At 45.6% G+C, this 17,342-nt stretch overlaps 1 protein-coding gene across 5 annotated transcripts in view; it reads right to left on the bottom strand.

The window, feature by feature from the left end:
- ABCC9 (ATP binding cassette subfamily C member 9) overlaps positions 1 to 17,342 on the bottom strand; it is an 85,100-nt gene that overhangs the window by 50,647 nt on the left and 17,111 nt on the right. For all 5 annotated transcript variants that reach the window (XM_044452187.1, XM_044452188.1, XM_044452190.1 and 2 more), the window contains 8 exons: positions 16,085 to 16,306; positions 14,439 to 14,597; positions 12,936 to 13,091; positions 8,781 to 8,915; positions 8,154 to 8,316; positions 4,845 to 4,885; positions 3,582 to 3,724; positions 1,915 to 2,023 (listed from right to left, as the gene is read on the bottom strand). In XM_044452187.1, coding sequence (XP_044308122.1) covers positions 1,915 to 2,023; positions 3,582 to 3,724; positions 4,845 to 4,885; positions 8,154 to 8,316; positions 8,781 to 8,915; positions 12,936 to 13,091; positions 14,439 to 14,597; positions 16,085 to 16,306 — 1,128 coding nt within the window. The remainder of the gene's footprint in view (positions 1 to 1,914; positions 2,024 to 3,581; positions 3,725 to 4,844; positions 4,886 to 8,153; positions 8,317 to 8,780; positions 8,916 to 12,935; positions 13,092 to 14,438; positions 14,598 to 16,084; positions 16,307 to 17,342) is intronic.

Genomic DNA, 17,342 nt, shown 5'->3' on the forward strand with positions numbered 1-17,342 from the left:
CAGTTACAGAATAAATACAAGGCAAGTAAATAAAAACATGTACACATTTTTCCTGGGAATGGCTGCAGGTTTTCATCCATCCAATTTGCACCTAAGTAGAGACACTTAAGTAATCCAGATTAATTAATTAACTGTGCACTGGACCTGTGAAAATAAATCCAGTTTCCCTCAATTCACTATGCATCAATCCTTATCAAGGAACTTCGGGATGAATGAAAAAATCTGGTGCAAATGGTTGCATAAATGCTACTTCTATTTATTATTCATTTGTGACGAGGGCTGCAACAATTTCAGTGCAATCTACATATGTCTCTTCAGCAGTAATTTAGTGGGCCTTATTCCCAGGTAAGTGCATTGAACATTGCAGTAGTCAGTGGACCAATTTGGCTGATTCATTTAAAACATTGTGATCATCTAAAACAGAGGCGTTGAACCTTTTTCAGCCTGAAGGCCCAGTCCTGTTTTGGAAGAGCCCTTGGGCCACCCTTCAGTGGTTGGTGGGCTGCAGGCCAAGGGGCCCCGTAAAGTACAAAACCTTACAGGTATTTCAGCCCTTCAAATGGGAAAATTACTGCACAATAGACTATGGAATGCACTCTCCTGAGAGGTCCGCCTGGCACCGTCATTATATGTTCTTCGGTGCCAGGTTAAGATCTTTTTATTTATTCAATATTTTATTAAGTTTTAATGTCAAATTTTATTACTGTATTTTGTTAATTGCAGCCAGAGTGGGTCGTCAATTTATTTATGCTGTTAGCCATCCAGAGATGTTAGTAATTGGACGGCATACAAATTTTATAAATAAATAAGTGGATAAATATGGTTGGGCAAGGAGGTAAGGCTATAGGAAATGGAGCACAGTCATCTGGGCAAATCAAGAGGGCTAAAGTGAGACGCCACCCTTAAGGTTCTGCATTCCTGACATGCTCCTGAGCACTTTTTCCTATTTTTTAAATATACGTATTGATAAAAAGTACAATGGCAAGCACCTTCTTGGGAAAGGCATTGCCTCGTGTGTGAGAGAAGATGAAGAGCTTCTTCTAGAACAAGCATCGTCACCCTCCCATCTTCCCTCTTTTCATTGGATGGCTTTTTCAGCCCATCAGTGAGAATGCTTTAGAGGCCGAAGGAAGCAGGTTGGAAGAGGTTCAGGATAACTTGCATCTCCAGTCTCCCACCCGCCCATCAAATACCCCCTTTGACAAAGGGGGATACCCCAAGAGCAGGTACACTGCCTGGCTGCAGCTGTTCCCTGTTCCCAAGCCCAGGTCAGCTCTAGTTAGTGAGCCTGGAGTCTCCATAGTGGAGAATCACCTCCATTTTCACCTTGGGCTCTCGCCATGACTCCTCATGAACTGCGAGCCGTGGCCTGTTTCTTAATCTGGGATTGTGGACCTGACCTTTGAGTGATTGGAACACCTAACATAGTTCAGGGAGTTAAGCCTCTAACTCTATGTCTTTGTTTCTGGAATGCTTCTTAATTTCAGACTTGGGCTATTAGCTTTCAAGCTACCTGGTTCGTATCTTCTCAGGTTACGTGTCATGAATTCTGAACTGGAATCTGTGTGACCTATTTTACCTTTGAATAAAGCTAAATCACAGAATCTATGTTTCTATCAATCTACACCTTTCTGTCCTATAGTGAGAAACCCCTAATACCTTTCCTTCTCCTCTGAGGTTGCTTTTCCAACCTATGAGAAGCAACCGACGTGGTTCTGGGTGTAGATGCCTGGTTACCCTTTCTGAGTTCAGAGCACTGTCTCTGACTTCAGAGGGGAGGACAAGCCAACCTGTGGTCCTTCGGATGCTTTCCCAGGGACCATAGCAGTGCTCTCTGATAGACCACACTGCAGTTATCTATCCCTGTGTGCCTGGAAAATACTGGATGATATGACAGGAGAGAAGGCCCCTTACAACTCCAGAGTGCTTCTTGCAAGGTTCGTATGCTAAGGCACTGTCCCCGTTCCTCCAGCTGTCGTCCCCAATTTCATCACTTACGAGAAATTCATTCAGTTTTTGCACACTAGAAACGGAGACAGAGACAGGTGGTTACCACTCAGGAAAATATATATTAAAACCCCTTCATGACATCCGCCTCGTTTCACAATCCTGGTCCTCTGCTTGCTTCTTGGCACTCGCTTCTCTAGGGTAGCACAGGGAACTGTGGCCTGCCATGTGATGTTGAACTCCATCTCCATCATCCTTGATCAGTGGCCATGCTGGCTGGGGCTGATGGGTGCTGCAGTCCAACCACATCTGGAGGGGCACCACAGTTCCCTAGATAATTCATCAACTGTAGACGTATCCCTGGATTGTACCATCTCCAACCAAGACTGGCAATGTGGAAAAGACATAATCCTTTGCTCTCCAGTAGGAAAAGAAAATCTCCACACTTAGAAGGAAACGGGTTCTGGCCATGTCTTCTCCTAACATTCTTGCGTTCTGTCTGTAGGATTCCCCTCGGCCCACTTCATGGGAAAACATTCAAATGCAAACCCTCCTCTTCCTCACCTGCAGTCTGAAGTGGTACAATCTAGGAATAGTTGTATCTAGCGACTGGTCAACTCACCTCACCTTGATTAGAAAAGGGTCACCAGTTATGACTACCTTGGAGAAAAACTGGCAAGAAAACTTAAAAAGAGAGCTCTAAACAGACCCACAAGGTTGGTTGCACTCTGTTAAATCTGCATCATGCAGACCACACTAGAATAAATTGGTTTAAAATTCCATGTTTGGGTTTAGGGGGTTTTTTAGTCCAAGATTTGGACACAAATCCTAGCTCATGGGTCTTCAGACAAAGATTTTATTTTTTTTTTATTTAACTTCTGTGCCATTCAATGTCCAAAGCTGTCTCGGTGGTTTACAACAATCCATTAAAATACATAAAATATTGTATAAAGGTTGCTATACAAAATTTAAAACCAAATTTAAAACACACATAGATACTCCAATAACTTTATTATTTATTCATTTATTTATTTAACACCTCTAGATGTGTTCTGACTCTAAGATATGGGTCAGCCCAAGCTCTCTCTCTCCAATAGAGAAAGTCTCATCATTAATGTGGAGCGCAAAGTTCTCCAGACAGAACTTTGGGAAGGTGGAATGAACCCTCCCAGTTTACGATTAATGTTTTGTGAGGGAGAAGATATTAAAGGGTTTGTGGGATAGGTGGGCTTTCCCATGGTGCAACAGAAGCTTCCCTGTTTCTCTTTTAAATCATTTTTCAAATAAAAATAACTGGGCTTACTCTTGACCGCTGCAATTTTCTCCCAGAATGCCTCAGACCGCATGTTGTTCTAGAACATTCTGGAGGCGGGAAGAGAATGGCAGCCAACATTAAACAAGAGCCACTTCTCAGATCAAAGAGAACCAAGGGAAAATGAACAGAATCTGTAGTCTCTGCACTGAGGTGGCCAACTTCTAAGAAACTACACTAATTAAGCAGCCTATACGATGTATAAAGATTTTTATTTCAAGCTTTGCTGGAATACTCCCTAGCTGGGGAAGCATGTTTGTTCTGCAATACTTTGACTGTGTACATGGTGGGTTTATATGTCCATTGGTACCAAATCACGTACCTAATGATGGCCTTCACAGCAAATCTGACAACTGTGGAGAGCAGGAACAGTGGCGTAACCAGGATGTGAAACAGTGAGAGAGAAGCAAAGGCCTGTGCTGTTGTTAGTTTTTCTTCTTCGGCATACGTGTAGGTCACAAAAGTCTGGCATTTTGGAGAAAGAGTAAGTTAGAAGGAAAGGCATGTGCTACTTTGGACAGGACAAGGAAAACAGTGCATGGGATGCCAACTCCATCTCAAATAGGTGAACAAGACAAACAACTATTTCTCAGTTTCGTTTTTAGTCTTTCTGGCTAACTGAAAGACTGTACTCACCTGTCTAAGCCTAGCAGGATCTAAGACCTTCTGGGGAAGTCCTTCTTTTGATCCCCCCACCCTCACAGGCACAGCTGGTGGGAATGTGGGAATGGGCCTGCGTGGGGGCTGCCCCAACGCCCTGCACCACCCTATATAGAAATGGCATCTTCGCTGACAGGGTTCCATAAACAGGCTAAAACATTTTTATTCCAGCAGGCATTTGCACTGGGTTAATCTGGCCTTTTATGTTTTTCTACTGTTTTTAAGCTATGTGGTGATTTAATTTCAATATGTAGTTGATTTAATTGTATTTTTTGCTTTTGTACACTTTGAATGCTTTAATTGTGTGATTTCAGTGCTGTGAGCCACTAGAGCCATGATCTCTGAGAATAGGTGGGATTAATAAGCATAATCATTATCCTAATTTTTAGAGAAGCGCAAAAGTTGTCTCCAAATTCTGGTGAAGGTTTCAGCTTTTCAATATGCTAGCCTTTTATATAGTTATGCAAACGCCATAGACTATCTCACCTTACCCCCCTAACTTTAGGATGTTCATCAGAATAGACATTGGTTTTCTTCAGCATCAGGAGAGCTTGCAAAAGGACTTTGCAGAACTAGTTATTAATTCTGTTTCTCTCTGGATAAAAAGTAAAACAGAATTGGACAGAATGGATCATCACTTACACCAATGGAATTTCAAGTTCCATGCTGGACATTGAATCTATCAGATGGTTGTGCACTGTTTAACAATGTGATGGAGACTCGGGACAATGGAAGACGTGGCCCTTCCAAGGTCTCCTGCTGGCTAATAGCAAGAGGGTTTGGGGGGGGGGGGGGCGGATGCAGGGGTCAATTGCAGCAGCAGTTCCAGCTGAAAGCATTGCAGCCTTCAAAGCTCTCCAACATTCTCCCCAAGAAGCCCTAATTTTCTCAGCGACATCTCCAGCCCCCCAAAAGAATTTCTTACCGCAAGAACAGCTGCGATTGGAATGGCTGCATTCATGAAAACTGCAGAAATAAAGCACAAGCGTAAATACATTTCACACAGCAACTTTTATAAGCAGCACTGGGCAGCTTCATGAACTTTTGCCTTTGCATTATTTCCTGCCAAAATCAAAATATCAGACAACTCCTTAACAGGGGGGAAAAAGGCTTTTTATGTCAAACAAAAACATGGTAGGAAACATTATGGTTTGTGTATTTTATTAAGCTGGAGAACATATTCCCTGAAGAATTGTAGAGTTGTATATCACAGTTAAAATGCTGCTCTGGGGAAGGGGAATTATTTACAATTCTGGGGTTGCGTTAACCTCAGTCCTAGGGTGGTCCTTAAAAAAACACATCCACTCTAATTTATCAGACATCTATAGATGTGGTCTCTATAATTATTAATGTAAACTAAGTGATGTCATCATGCTTAATAAGGAAGTTAGGAAAATTATTGGGAGAGTGGGTGTCTTGCTTGTCCCAGAGTATGAGAAAGGCAAAAAGGGGTCAGGAGATCATTTTTATTGGATCTTTTTTTCCCTTTAGTCAAACTTGCAAGAGTTACAGTTACAGAGCCTTTTCCCATCCTAGCAGGAAGTTCCTGAAGATGAAGGAGAGAATATAGATATGCTGAAAACTCACATTTTGGGGGAATGTGACCTATTTCATTACTTGCGCTTTCTCTCGGCTCAAGTTGGGAACAGAGAAGGAACAGAATCCTGGGAAGGAGCAGGAGGTGAAAGACAATTGCCTCTTTAGGCTCTGGGGGTTTGCATCCTGATCTCTGTGGGCTTTAAAATGGAGGTCAGAAGTGGCACGGGACAATACTTTAAATATCTGCTTTTGGTTCTCTGGGGCGCAATGAAAAAGCCTTTAATTAGTGGAATTATTTTCCAACATTTGACAGAGGAGAATGAGGACAGCTCTTTAAAAGTGTCTACCTGTTTGCATGCAGGGAAAAAGTGGGGAGGGGGACAAAGGCACCCCCGGAGGCCCTGCCCCTAATTTTCCCATGCACCCAGCTGCCACACGGGGAGCATGAAGGTCTGAAAAGGGCTCTGTGGGGACACTGAGTGGGACGTGCTTGCCGAACTCCTGAAAGCGGAATCGGCAGTCCAGCAGGCGGTGTGACCACTTCTGCAAGCCTTTTTTCAGCTGGACACACTTCCAGGCCCTTTTTCGGAGCTTCACGCTCAGCAAAGCTGAGACTGGCAGCCAGAGCCTTGCGGACGGGGCTCCCCAGTGTCCCCACATCCTCCTCCCGTTTTGCTCCACACACCTGCAAGCAGATGTGTGCATGAGCATCTGGTGCTCATCACATCCAGACATTCTGCATCCAAACAATGGGTGGAGACAGGTGATATGGCAAAAGACCCTGGACCTATTGGTTGCTGTTCACTTACACACCTGCAGGGACAGCACGGGGCCCCGTCACCGCTCGTGCAACCAAATTAGGCTGCCAGGCCTGCGAGAAACCTGCTCGTGGTACTAGCCACAATAATCCCTGACACGCAACAAGGTTTTTGGGAGCAGCCCTTCCTTGCCTTCAATTTAAGGGTTCGGGATCTGAAATTATGTCAGTGCATTCAGGATTACTGGATTTTGTTTCTAAGAATACAGTTCAAGTGTCTGACCACAAGTGGAAGTCCACGGAGCATAACACTTGATGGTGGCATTGTCAGGCAGGTGAGCCCAGGCTGAAGGTCCAAAACCTTGGACAGCACCACTTGCTCCAATGATGCACGGTGCTGAGGCTGGTGACCTCCAGATGTTTTATAGGTCAGCTCCCATCAGCCCTGGGCAACATGGGAGTTGTAGCCCAAAATATCTGGAGGACAACGGTTGGGGAAGCTGCTGTAGAACCAGACTATCGCTTCCAGCCTCCACCTGCTTCCTGGCGGGCCTTAAAGGGGCCATCCCCTGGCCAGGGAACAAGCAAAGCACCACTTGGCTCCCTGTGTGCGGATGAGAGTCTGTATAGCATCAAAGGGAACTGGGCTGGGACTCCCTGCTCAGCCATGGAGCTCGCTGGGTGGCTGCAGACCAGTCAATGACTCTCAGCCTGACCTACCTGACAGCAGGGAGTGGGACCTGATGGCCTTCATGGCCCCTTCCAACTCTACTATTCTATGATACCTCCCAGGTTTGCTGTAAAGATGAAATGGAAAGGAGGAAGATAGTGCAAGCTGCCTCGGGTTCCTTTGAAGAAGAGAACAAAGTGGGCTATAAATGTCATAAAATAGAAGTTAACAGCAAGCCAAGGCCAAGATCATCCACACAAGGGTATCCCTGTTGTTGTTGTTAGTCGCGAAGTCGTGTCCGACCCATCACGGCCCCAGGGACAACATTCCTCCAGGCCTCCCTGTCCTCCACCATCCCCCGGAGTCCAGCTAAGCTCACAAGGGTATTCCTAGTCACCCTGTATGGGTGTGAAAGCTGGACAGAGAAGAAGGCTGACAGGAAGGAAAGTGTTGCATCTGGAACATGCTGCTGGAGGAGAGCTTTGTGAACACCCTGGACTGACAGAAAGTCGAACAAGGGGGTCCTAGATCAAAGCAAGCCGGAGCTTTCTCTAGAAGCAAAAATAACAAAGCTGAGGCTGTCATACTGTGGGCACCTCTCATAGGGAGGTCAGAAGACAATCCTGCGATGGAAAGTCAGAGACAGAAGAAGACCAACTATGAGCTGGATGGACTTCATCAAGGAGTTTACAGGAGTTGAGCAGGGCTGCCATGGACAAGACATTTTGGAGGGACCTCATTCATAGGGTCACCATAAGTAGGAGGTGACTAGATGACACATCACAAGAAGAAAAGGTGAGCAGGCACTGCAGGGAGGAAGGGCTCTGGCTTAAAGGAGATGTCTCTGCAGCGGAATCTGCCCCCAAGGTGCTGTCTCCTGGTGCTCCCAGGGTTGGCTCTGGTGCTGTGCGGCGACCTGGAATCGGCCCCTCTGCAGCTTTGCCACTCCCTTTCCCAGTCCAGCAAGCTCCACCACTCCGTTTAGGAGCCCTGGGTGGGGTCACACCACCAGGTAATGAATTCCTCATCTTTAAATCTTTGGTGTGATGATCAGTGATGCTGGTTGCCCCAACAGAAAGTTCTTCTCCATGAGCCTGATTGCACGTTTCTGTTTTGTAGCACATGTTCTTTCCATGATGTTTTAAAACTGATTTTAACACTTGAGTTTGTGTCTTTGGATAACAATAGAAAGGCAAGCAATCATTTAATTAATAAATAAAGCAAGGCCTGTCCATCTGCCTGCCACAAGCAGAACACAATTTACTTACTGGAGAGAGATGTGTAGAGAGCAAAGGTTTTGAGGCTTGTAAGCTCCTTCATCCTTGTGTCCTCCACGCTTCTACAGAATATGTTTTCCCAAGCATACAGTTTTAACAATTTTATGCCTTTCAGTATTTCATTGGTTTTCTTCAGCCTCTCTGTAGAATAGTCCTTTTTCCATTAAAAGAAAATGAGAGCAGAAAACAAAAACAGCATAAAATCACACTTGACAAAATTAAGCAAAGGAAGAGGGGAGGGGAATTTGGATGGAAATTCCAGTTGGGGTGCCAAAGGTACCATAGTTTGGCATTCCCAACATCACAGCAAGTTATGCTTGGTGCCAACAAAACCACAAACTGAAAGTGAAGTCAGAGGAGAGTCGAGAAGGGTGCCTAGCCCTTCTTCCTCATCCTCCAATCCACAGACTGCAGAATGATCTGAACTGAGCCAATATCATCAGTCAGTATTTTTGTAAGCATCCTTGCCAAGGAATTAAGTTCTATTTCAATCAATGGGATGCAAAAATAATATTTATGTTTTTCCTTCTCTAGCCTGCATGCAGGGACTGAGCCCAAACAGAGAGCTGAAGCGGCATGGGCAGAATCGACCCATAGCCAGGAAAAGGGATGACTTACAAGGGTGCTCTTCTGAGCTTCCGCCAGCTCTGTCGCGATGAAGTATTGTATCGGAGCCAGCAGGACGATGACGGCAGCACCAACCAAGGCGCTGAATCCAAGTAAGTAGTAAAGCAGAATCACACCCATGATGATCTACAGAAGAGGCGAGACAGGAAGAGACTCAGGCACCGTCTTGGTTCCAGGCTCCAGTGCAGGGGAACTAAGGGCCACTTCATCAACTGGGCTTTGCACTGGTGTGAGGCCACCCAAATCAAACAGTGTGTGCACAACTTCAGCTGGGAGGGGTAGGGCAAAGAAAGCCGTGGTGGTGCTTTGGGCCATCTGGTTGGTCGCATAATTCACGGGGGGGGGGGCTGCTTTGTGTTCCCTTGTTTGGAGGGATCGAGATGGCAACTGTGGAGGTTCATGATGGCCCTCCACATGCAGAATGCCCTGCCCGCAGAAGCCTGCTCAGCCACACCATTGTAGCTTTTAGAGGATTAAAATGCTTTCGTGTAGGAACAGGGACCTGGTGGTGGTTCTCCGGCAGTCTCCTGCCCTCTCGGGTCCCACTTGCCAGAGGGAAGGCTATGCTCTTGCAGGGTTCTGAGTACCCCGTGCCAGGCCAACTGCTCTGAGAATGTTGGGCGATTCCAACTAAATGCCAGAAGGCTGAGGCCCTACCCTGTAAGAACGAAGCATTCTGGTTGCAAGGCAGCCATCTTGAGGAAGGTCAGGCCAGGTGACAAGGCTACCGCAACACCACAATCAATCTCCAGAGGCTGCCGCTGCCTGCCATCTCCAAGGGAAGCTCAGATGGTGGCAACACGGAGAAGGGCCTTTTCTGTGGTGGTCTCTGCCCCCAGCTACAGAATGAGCTCCACACTGAGGCCCACCTGGCACCAACCGTATTATCTTCTCAGCCCCAGGGCAAGACATTTCCCTACCACAGGGCAGTTAATTAATTGGATGTTTTGTTAATGGTTTGATCAGGTTCATTTGGGTTTTATCTTGCTTACGTTATTGGAATTTTATGTTTTTTATGTGGTTTTAATTTTTTGTATGCCATTTGTGAGTGTTTTTAGACTGTAATGCATTTTAGATTGTGTTTTCATGGGTTGTTGCAAACCACTCAGAGCACTTCAACTGTTGGGCAGTTCAGAAGTTAAATAAAACTAAAAATATAAACCCAAGAAAGCCCATTTTGACATATAAGTGCCCACTGCCATCATGGCTAATTGTACTAAGAATGCAACACCAATCAGATTTGGTGCCTGAGTTTTCTTAATTTAGCTTTCCCTCACCATTCTAAAACAAAACACAACACAACAAAACTGGCTGCATGTTCTTTTGGGTTGCAAGTCGAAGACCAAGGGTGGGAACTTAATAATGCCCTCCCACGAAAAAAAGGGGGGGGATGGAAATGCATCACCAAAGAAAAGAAGGCGCAGAGTTGCATGAGAGCCACATATGCTGTGTAAATGTATAGCTGTACATTCATAATTACTATAATTTGAATAGAAACACAATAATGTAAATAGAAATGCAACACATCGCACCCTTGTGGGGGAAAAGGTGGCCAGGTGACCTGAGGATCTGCTGCTCTGCTGTCCAGGTGCCTCTTGCTGATGGAGAACTTCAAACTTCTCTCTACTCTCCATTCTTAATGACACTTTCTCTAGGTTTAGAGGACTTCCCTGTGTCAAGTAGGACACGTGGCCCCTTGTAGGAATTCTCTCATTTTTACTGAGTTGTAAGCCTCTCTGGTAGCCTTTCCAGCTGAAGCATGTGGAAGAAATGTTTTAAATCAGTCTTCTCCAACATAATGTCCTTCAGAGGCATTTGGACCACAACTCCCAGAATTCCCATTCACCAGGGCCGTTCACTGGGAATTCTGGGAGTTGTAGTCCAAATATGTCTGGAAGGGACAAGGTTGGGGAAGACTGTTTTAAATGAATAAAATATATAAATAAATAAAAAGGCAGGGAAATGTCATAATGAATTTCCAAAACTCAACTTTCTAAAAAGCCTGAAATAAAAAGGCGCCCAATTCCTTACTGATGCCACTCAGGCACTCTCCACTGTATCTTTCCTTTGTCTGATAAGCTTGCGTCAGAGTTACAATACTTTGTACTGTAGGGGCCCACTCATGACCCTGCTCCCTATGCTTAAAAATAATAATTGTGGGGATCTGGCCCTTTCTGCCTTCAAAAGAGCCTTCAAAAGTTGTGGATACAGATTCTGGCTCAGATGAAGAGAAGAGAGCACAGTTTTCAGCTGAAATGCCAAGGCCAAGCAACTTAGAGACAAGCCGGGCCTTTCCTGTGATTCCAACAGTTTCAAGTTCTGCGGGAAAGTTTAGTGAGCAGGGGGGAACAGGGACAAGCATCAGACACTCCCTGCTATTGGTGCTGAAACAGGAGGGCCCCCTCCCTCCCCAAGGGTCGGTTTGCTCTTTTTAGTTTGAAACTGAGGAGGGGGAGTCAGCTTAGAATCAACTTCTTATCACTGAGCTGCATTTCCCTAAGGGTCAGTATTGCAAAGTTGCTTGTTTCCTTTGTTGTTCTGCCATTGTCCTTTGTACTACAAAGCCAGCCTAGTTGGTCAACTTTAACATATTAAAGCCTTTTAGTTAGCAAGTCTTTGGCCCAGTGTGGAAGGAAGGGGAGAAAAACAGCCCCACGAACTTATAGATCTGTAGGCATCATTGTTCCTATATGGAGAGGGTTGTTAAACAGATTAATATCCACTCACGGGAGACTGTACCAGCAGCCTGAAGTGACACAGTCTGGATACCAGTTCCTGTAAGCTCTGATCCTGGTTTTGACCCATGGGAGATTGCTCAAAAGCAGCCCATAAAGCCTCCTCTCTTATAGCGCAAGTTTGGGGTAGTCATCACCCTTCCTATATCAACTCTGGGGAACAACAGCCTGCCTCCCTTCCCCAAATGTTGTATCTCCTTGAACAGCATGGCAAGACCCTATCAAATGTAGGCAACGATATATTTGAGCATCACCCGCACAGAGAAATCTGGGGCCCCTGCACAACAGAATGAGGAAGACCCCAAATTCAGCAGTCGCATTTTGAAGTGTGTTAAATAATAAAATTGCCACCCAAAGAATCCCCCTCCCTGCTCCACAATGCCACTCTGGTATTGAGTCCAGAGTCTAAAATTGCAGTATAGCATCAGGCAAGGGAAGGGAAGGGAAGGGAAGGGAAGGGAAGGGAAGGGAAGGGAAACCGTTCATGCAGTGTGTGGAAAGTGCCCATCACTCTTTGGGACTTCTGGTCAGGATGTGCACTGGAATCTAAGAAGGCTACACATTAAGCTGTCCCTGGGGACAGCACCCTTTTGATTATAAAAATATTTTTTATTTTAAAATAACGTTATGGTTGATACCATTATAATTATTAATAACCCCATGCTGAATTTCACATGCTTCAAGCATAACATGCATAAGCAGCTGCACCATCTTGTGCATCAAAGGTTCTTCTTCATCATACCCCATCATGTTTGTATCATGGCATCCCAAACTGGTGGTGGGAAACAGTCAGAGCGTCATTAGCTGAAGGAACACCTTCTCCCATACTTTGGTGCCCGATTGCCAGATTCATTTTCAGAGGTTCTTCCCTGGGAGCCCCCACCTGCCACAGGTGCCTACCAGGAAAGCACTTCTTTGCATTGGTCCCTTGCTCTTCAAGGAGTCCTTTCATCTTTAGTCTGTCGCTCTGGCATTTCATGCCACTGTTGGCTCTAGTTCTTTGCTATTTTGCTATTGTAGGTTTTGTTTTCTTATTTTCTGCAGGGAGGGAGTGGATTGCAAGCCACTGGGCATTTGCCACTTGGACTAATCTAATGCACAAGACAATCAGTTAGATTGTAGGACATTGTATGTACACAATGGTGATTGGAAACACCTTCAGAATACTGCCAACCAAGATGGTGCTTGTCATAATGTACAATTTTGTTCGGTACTCTCTGAGATCATTTAACCAGAGGTTCCAAGCGCCAAAGCTCAGTCTGAAGCTCTTGCGCAGCATCTTGGTGCTCTCTTCTATGGCCCCATAGAATGTTGAGATTCAGCAGTCTATGCATTTTGCAATTAGATTCGATTCGATTTGATTCAATCTACTGTGTCTTCCAAAAATTAGGCCCTTACTTCAATGCTGTACCTGAACAGGCATAGCCCATAGGTTGGGACACAGGAACAAGAACCACATGAGTTGATTTGTTTCGATTGCAACCAAGTTATTGATCTGCCCCAGGGTCATCTCTCCCATGGACAAGTTGGAGGTGGAAAGTCTCAGGATCTTGTTATAAATCATTGCCTGGGAAAAGAAGCAAGCCAAAAGTCAATGGGGTGGCAGGCATCCCACCAACAGAGAGACCCTAAGGAGGAACACATTTCAGGATGCCCCACAGTCTCATAGCTGTTCCAGAAGGCTTGTAGTAAATTAAGCCCTTTGTGATCATTTCAGTCCCAAGGAAGAAATGCATTCCGTATGTATGAATCCTGTCCTTCGGCACATTTTATCACACTGTCATTCTAAGCAGGGGAACCGCTATAGCTCTCTGCAGACTGAATGCACTGTCTGTCCCCTTTGTGCCTCTGCAGTTAGACGGGCCATACAATGTCATCACTGAGGTGGTTTCGTGTCTGGCTTAGTGGAGTCCCCACCAGCGATGGCAAAGCATTTGTTCATTTATTTATTTGGGATATTTGTAGGCCGTCCAATCACACTGAGTCTCTGGAGGGCTCACAAAGCATCATCCCCAGCAGCGTGGAAATGGCCCGGGAATGTGGCGTGGTGACTTGTGGGGAGTAGCTGCCACCTGAAGCGGTGCTAAGCCCTTCTTTCAATTTGGGGAGGGAGGGGAGGATATGTAGCCCTTTTGCCATCTTGTCACCTGCTGGAAGTCACCCAGAGCCTTCCCTCCTTTATGAAAGCTCCTATGCATTCAACATTCATCATCACCATCCATTCTAGGAATGCTCCACCAACGCTGCTGGAAGATAACTTATTTTTCCCCTCTTCTCAGCCCTCTTTTCTGCATCTTTTCGGATTGTAATCCTGTGGACTGATAGTATGTAAGGGGCTTTTCTGGCGGAGGATTGAGATAAAAAATTGCACCCAGCTCTAGTTTCAAGACTTGATGGATGTCCAACATTCATGTGTGAAAGATGCATACAATTGCCCCCGGTGCCCTGATCTTGGGTCTTTAAACATTACAACATCTGTGTAGGAACCAGTGACATATTGAAATGGGTATGGAATGGGCTTCCACGGGAGGTGGTTGAGGCCCCATCGGTGAGGGTGTTCAAGGACAGGTTAGACATGCCCATGGTAGGCATGTCATGAGTGGAGCCGGCTGGAGCCGGGGGTCAGACTAGATGGCCCGGGAGACCCCTTCTGACTCGCTCTGTTTCTATGTAATGCATGAGAGGAACTGGAGAGGAACTGCCTCATGCAGGCCAGGTAGTGAAAGCAGCTACTTTAGTCCTGCACATAAGGCGTTTATCAGATCTCTCTGTCTTTTATTCTTTTCCAGCTTCGCTTGTTGTTTTCTATAAAAAGCCATTTAAGCAAACCAATGAATAGCTTAGAGTCGTTATCAGGACTTTTCACAGTGCGCAAGCAAGCCACGCTAGCCAATGAAGCAATGTCTTTACTCACCAGTAAAGCCCCACGGAGGTTGATGCCGGTTTCTATGGCAACATAGTAAGAGGCCTGCAGGAATGTCCTTTGCAAAATGAGGGCCAGGAAAAGGAGCACTGCCAGTACATAATTGGTTTTGAGGAAGTCACTGGAGGTCAGGAATGGTTCTATAGTATGCTGGGGAATGAAAGGGAGAGAGAATCCCAGCTCTTGGAAAACTCACGCAGCAGCAAAGAAATAACAATGATGGTGGTCATCCAATTAAAGAACACTGATCCCATTTTCACAGCAAGCCGAAATTCAGAGGCTGTGTCTAGAAGTCCTGCATTCACGGTCTGAATAGCTCTCCTCATAGCTGAAGAGTGATGCTTGGATCTCCCAGAACTGACTTAGTAGGAACCATGATGGCATTTTTCTCTGAGGTTGCAAGACCAACCTCAGAGAAAGGGCTTAGGGGTGTTTTGTGGGGTGGGGAAGGGATGCACACAGATCAACAAGTAACAGCCTCCCACCTTAGGATAAGGTGGGCAGAGCAAATGTACAGCCCCTAGGAAGCCTCTAGACAGCCATAGGATTGCTCAGGGCCCCAACGATGAGGTCAAAAGATCACTCCAAGCTGGGGCCCAGATCTTTTTCCTCTCTTGACCCAGCACAGAAAGAATTCTGTAGTCCTGCAGCTCAGGTCACAAGAGTGGCCTCAGAAAAGGGCTTTTGGTGACAGGGAGGGAAGGAAAGCAAGACATATTGTATCCTGTGGAGGCCTCATCTTCCTCCCCTCTTTCTGCAAGGGTTAGATGATGCATTGTTTTGTAGGGTGGAGGGAGCACAGAGGTGCCTCCTTACATACAATGTCCATAATCCAGAGCCGTGGCTCCAATTCAGAGTCAATTGAGTTAGTTGGGTTTAGGACCCATTGACATCAATGGCACAGAAACCAACATGTAGCATCTGGGGCCTTTCCCCTGTCAGCCAACCCCAAGGGAAGCATGGAAGGAGACAACGAGGAAGAAGGGTTCTCATGGGCGCCTCCCTCCCCCAATTCTGGAATGGTTGGAATGATTTCCCCATTGAAGCCCACCTGGAACCAAAATTGCCAACTTTTCAGTATCACATTAAAACTGCCCTCTCTTCTCAGGCATTTAAAGCTGAGTAATGTCAGCTGTGTCAATTAGTTGTTTCACTGAAATTGCTTTACATGTTGACATTGTTTTAAATCTTGTATACTGGAGTTTTAGATTGCATGTTATTGTATCTGTATTTTTAATTGTATCTCTTTGTACTGTACTGTGAATCACCCAGAGGGCTTCCGCTCTTGGGCAATAAAGAAATAAATAAGTAAATACAGTTTTTACTCCACGAATCCCAGTGAGACTTTAATGTGGCTAATGTTGGTTGGATGCAGGCCTTGTCTGTTCAAAGCTGGCTAGAACTTAGGTGCCATGGAGTTACCATGCCTAGAGAGGACCTTCACTTCGGCCGGCTTTCCTAAATTCATGTGTGGTGTTTGCTCTTATGAAATTAGCTGAATGTGCAGAAACATTTGCTTGCTCCTTTCATAGACCCCACCCTCTGCCTAAATCATGCCCTTACCCGCAGAGCCATGAAAAGAAAGACAGATGGAGTCTAGCAGAAATACAGCTAGAGTTGCTGATATTGTAACTTACTTCACTTGCTTCTGTGGTATTGCCAGTCTCATTATTGTTTGTCTTAGTTTGGTTCTCAATGGAGAAACTGTGAATGATGCCAGAAATGCAGAGTGGTCCAGCAAACCCCAGAAGGTCAGCTAAATAACGGAACGTACTGCTGAGAAGGATTGGCCGCCCAAAAGCCCGATATATGGCGAGCCAGATGGATGGGACACGGTTCGGATGACTGGCCACTCTTTTCTGGAAAAAGAAGTAGGCTGGTAAAAATCAATTCCATAAAATAAAGGCACTGTTGATGCAAGCTTAGAAAGAAAGTCCCACAACTGCAAGCAATTCTAAGCATGCATACGATGACACCCTAAAAGTACCTTCTTTAAAGACCTGCAAATATTGCATTTCTCCTTAAAAACTGAATTGCTTAACATTAAATAATCTGAATTTGTTTCCAGATACATTGACCCAGTTTGCATATCTCAAGGGGTGGCTATGTTGCCTGAACATTCCTAGTACAAGCAGGAAGGGCTAAACAAAGCATGAACAATTCTGGTTTATTTAGTGTGATGTTAACCAGGAACTCGGGTTTGTCCCTCCCTTGACAAGCCAAAGGAATAACCCAAAAAATAGATAAATGATCCACAAGGGTCTTCTAGATTTATCAAGATGAACAAACCAGGCTATTGGAGTTAATGGAAGGTTTTTTGTGTAGAGGATGAATTACACTGTTTGTCAGATACAAATGCTTGTGTTCCACCTTAAAGGGGGACATCTTTGGAGGCTACAAGGACAATAGCAAACCCCCAGGACTGTGTTATTGCTGCCACCATGCATGCCGACTGGGTGTGCACACACCTACACTCATAAATAAATATATGCACACACATATACCCACACCTCCTCCTGGACTCCAGCATCTTAGATGGTTGTCACAGGGAGGAAGGACGGGCCAAAGTCTGTTCCCCGTCCCAGCAATCATGACCCAAATTGCTAGGATTCAGGGTATGGCCTGCAAGAAGGCGTTAACCTCAATCCATCCAACCCAGCTGCCAATCCCAGGGGCTTGCATCAAGATCATCTGCCTCATCCTTCTCCCAGCAAATCACCAGGATTAGGGAGGCAGATTGATGTTAAAACTCACCTCTCTCATCTCAGTGCTCATCTCATGATTACTGGGAGGAAGAAGAGGATTTCTCTGTGTCCTCCTTCCAATGCTCACGCTAAGAAAGAAGTTGTACAGGCCTAAATCCCCTTGTGTGGCCTCATTTTCCACAGGACCAGA

The sequence above is a fragment of the Varanus komodoensis genome, unplaced genomic scaffold (genome assembly GCF_004798865.1).
Source record: "Varanus komodoensis strain SLA01 unplaced genomic scaffold, ASM479886v1 scaffold70, whole genome shotgun sequence".
NCBI classification, from domain to species: Eukaryota; Metazoa; Chordata; class Lepidosauria; order Squamata; family Varanidae; genus Varanus; species Varanus komodoensis.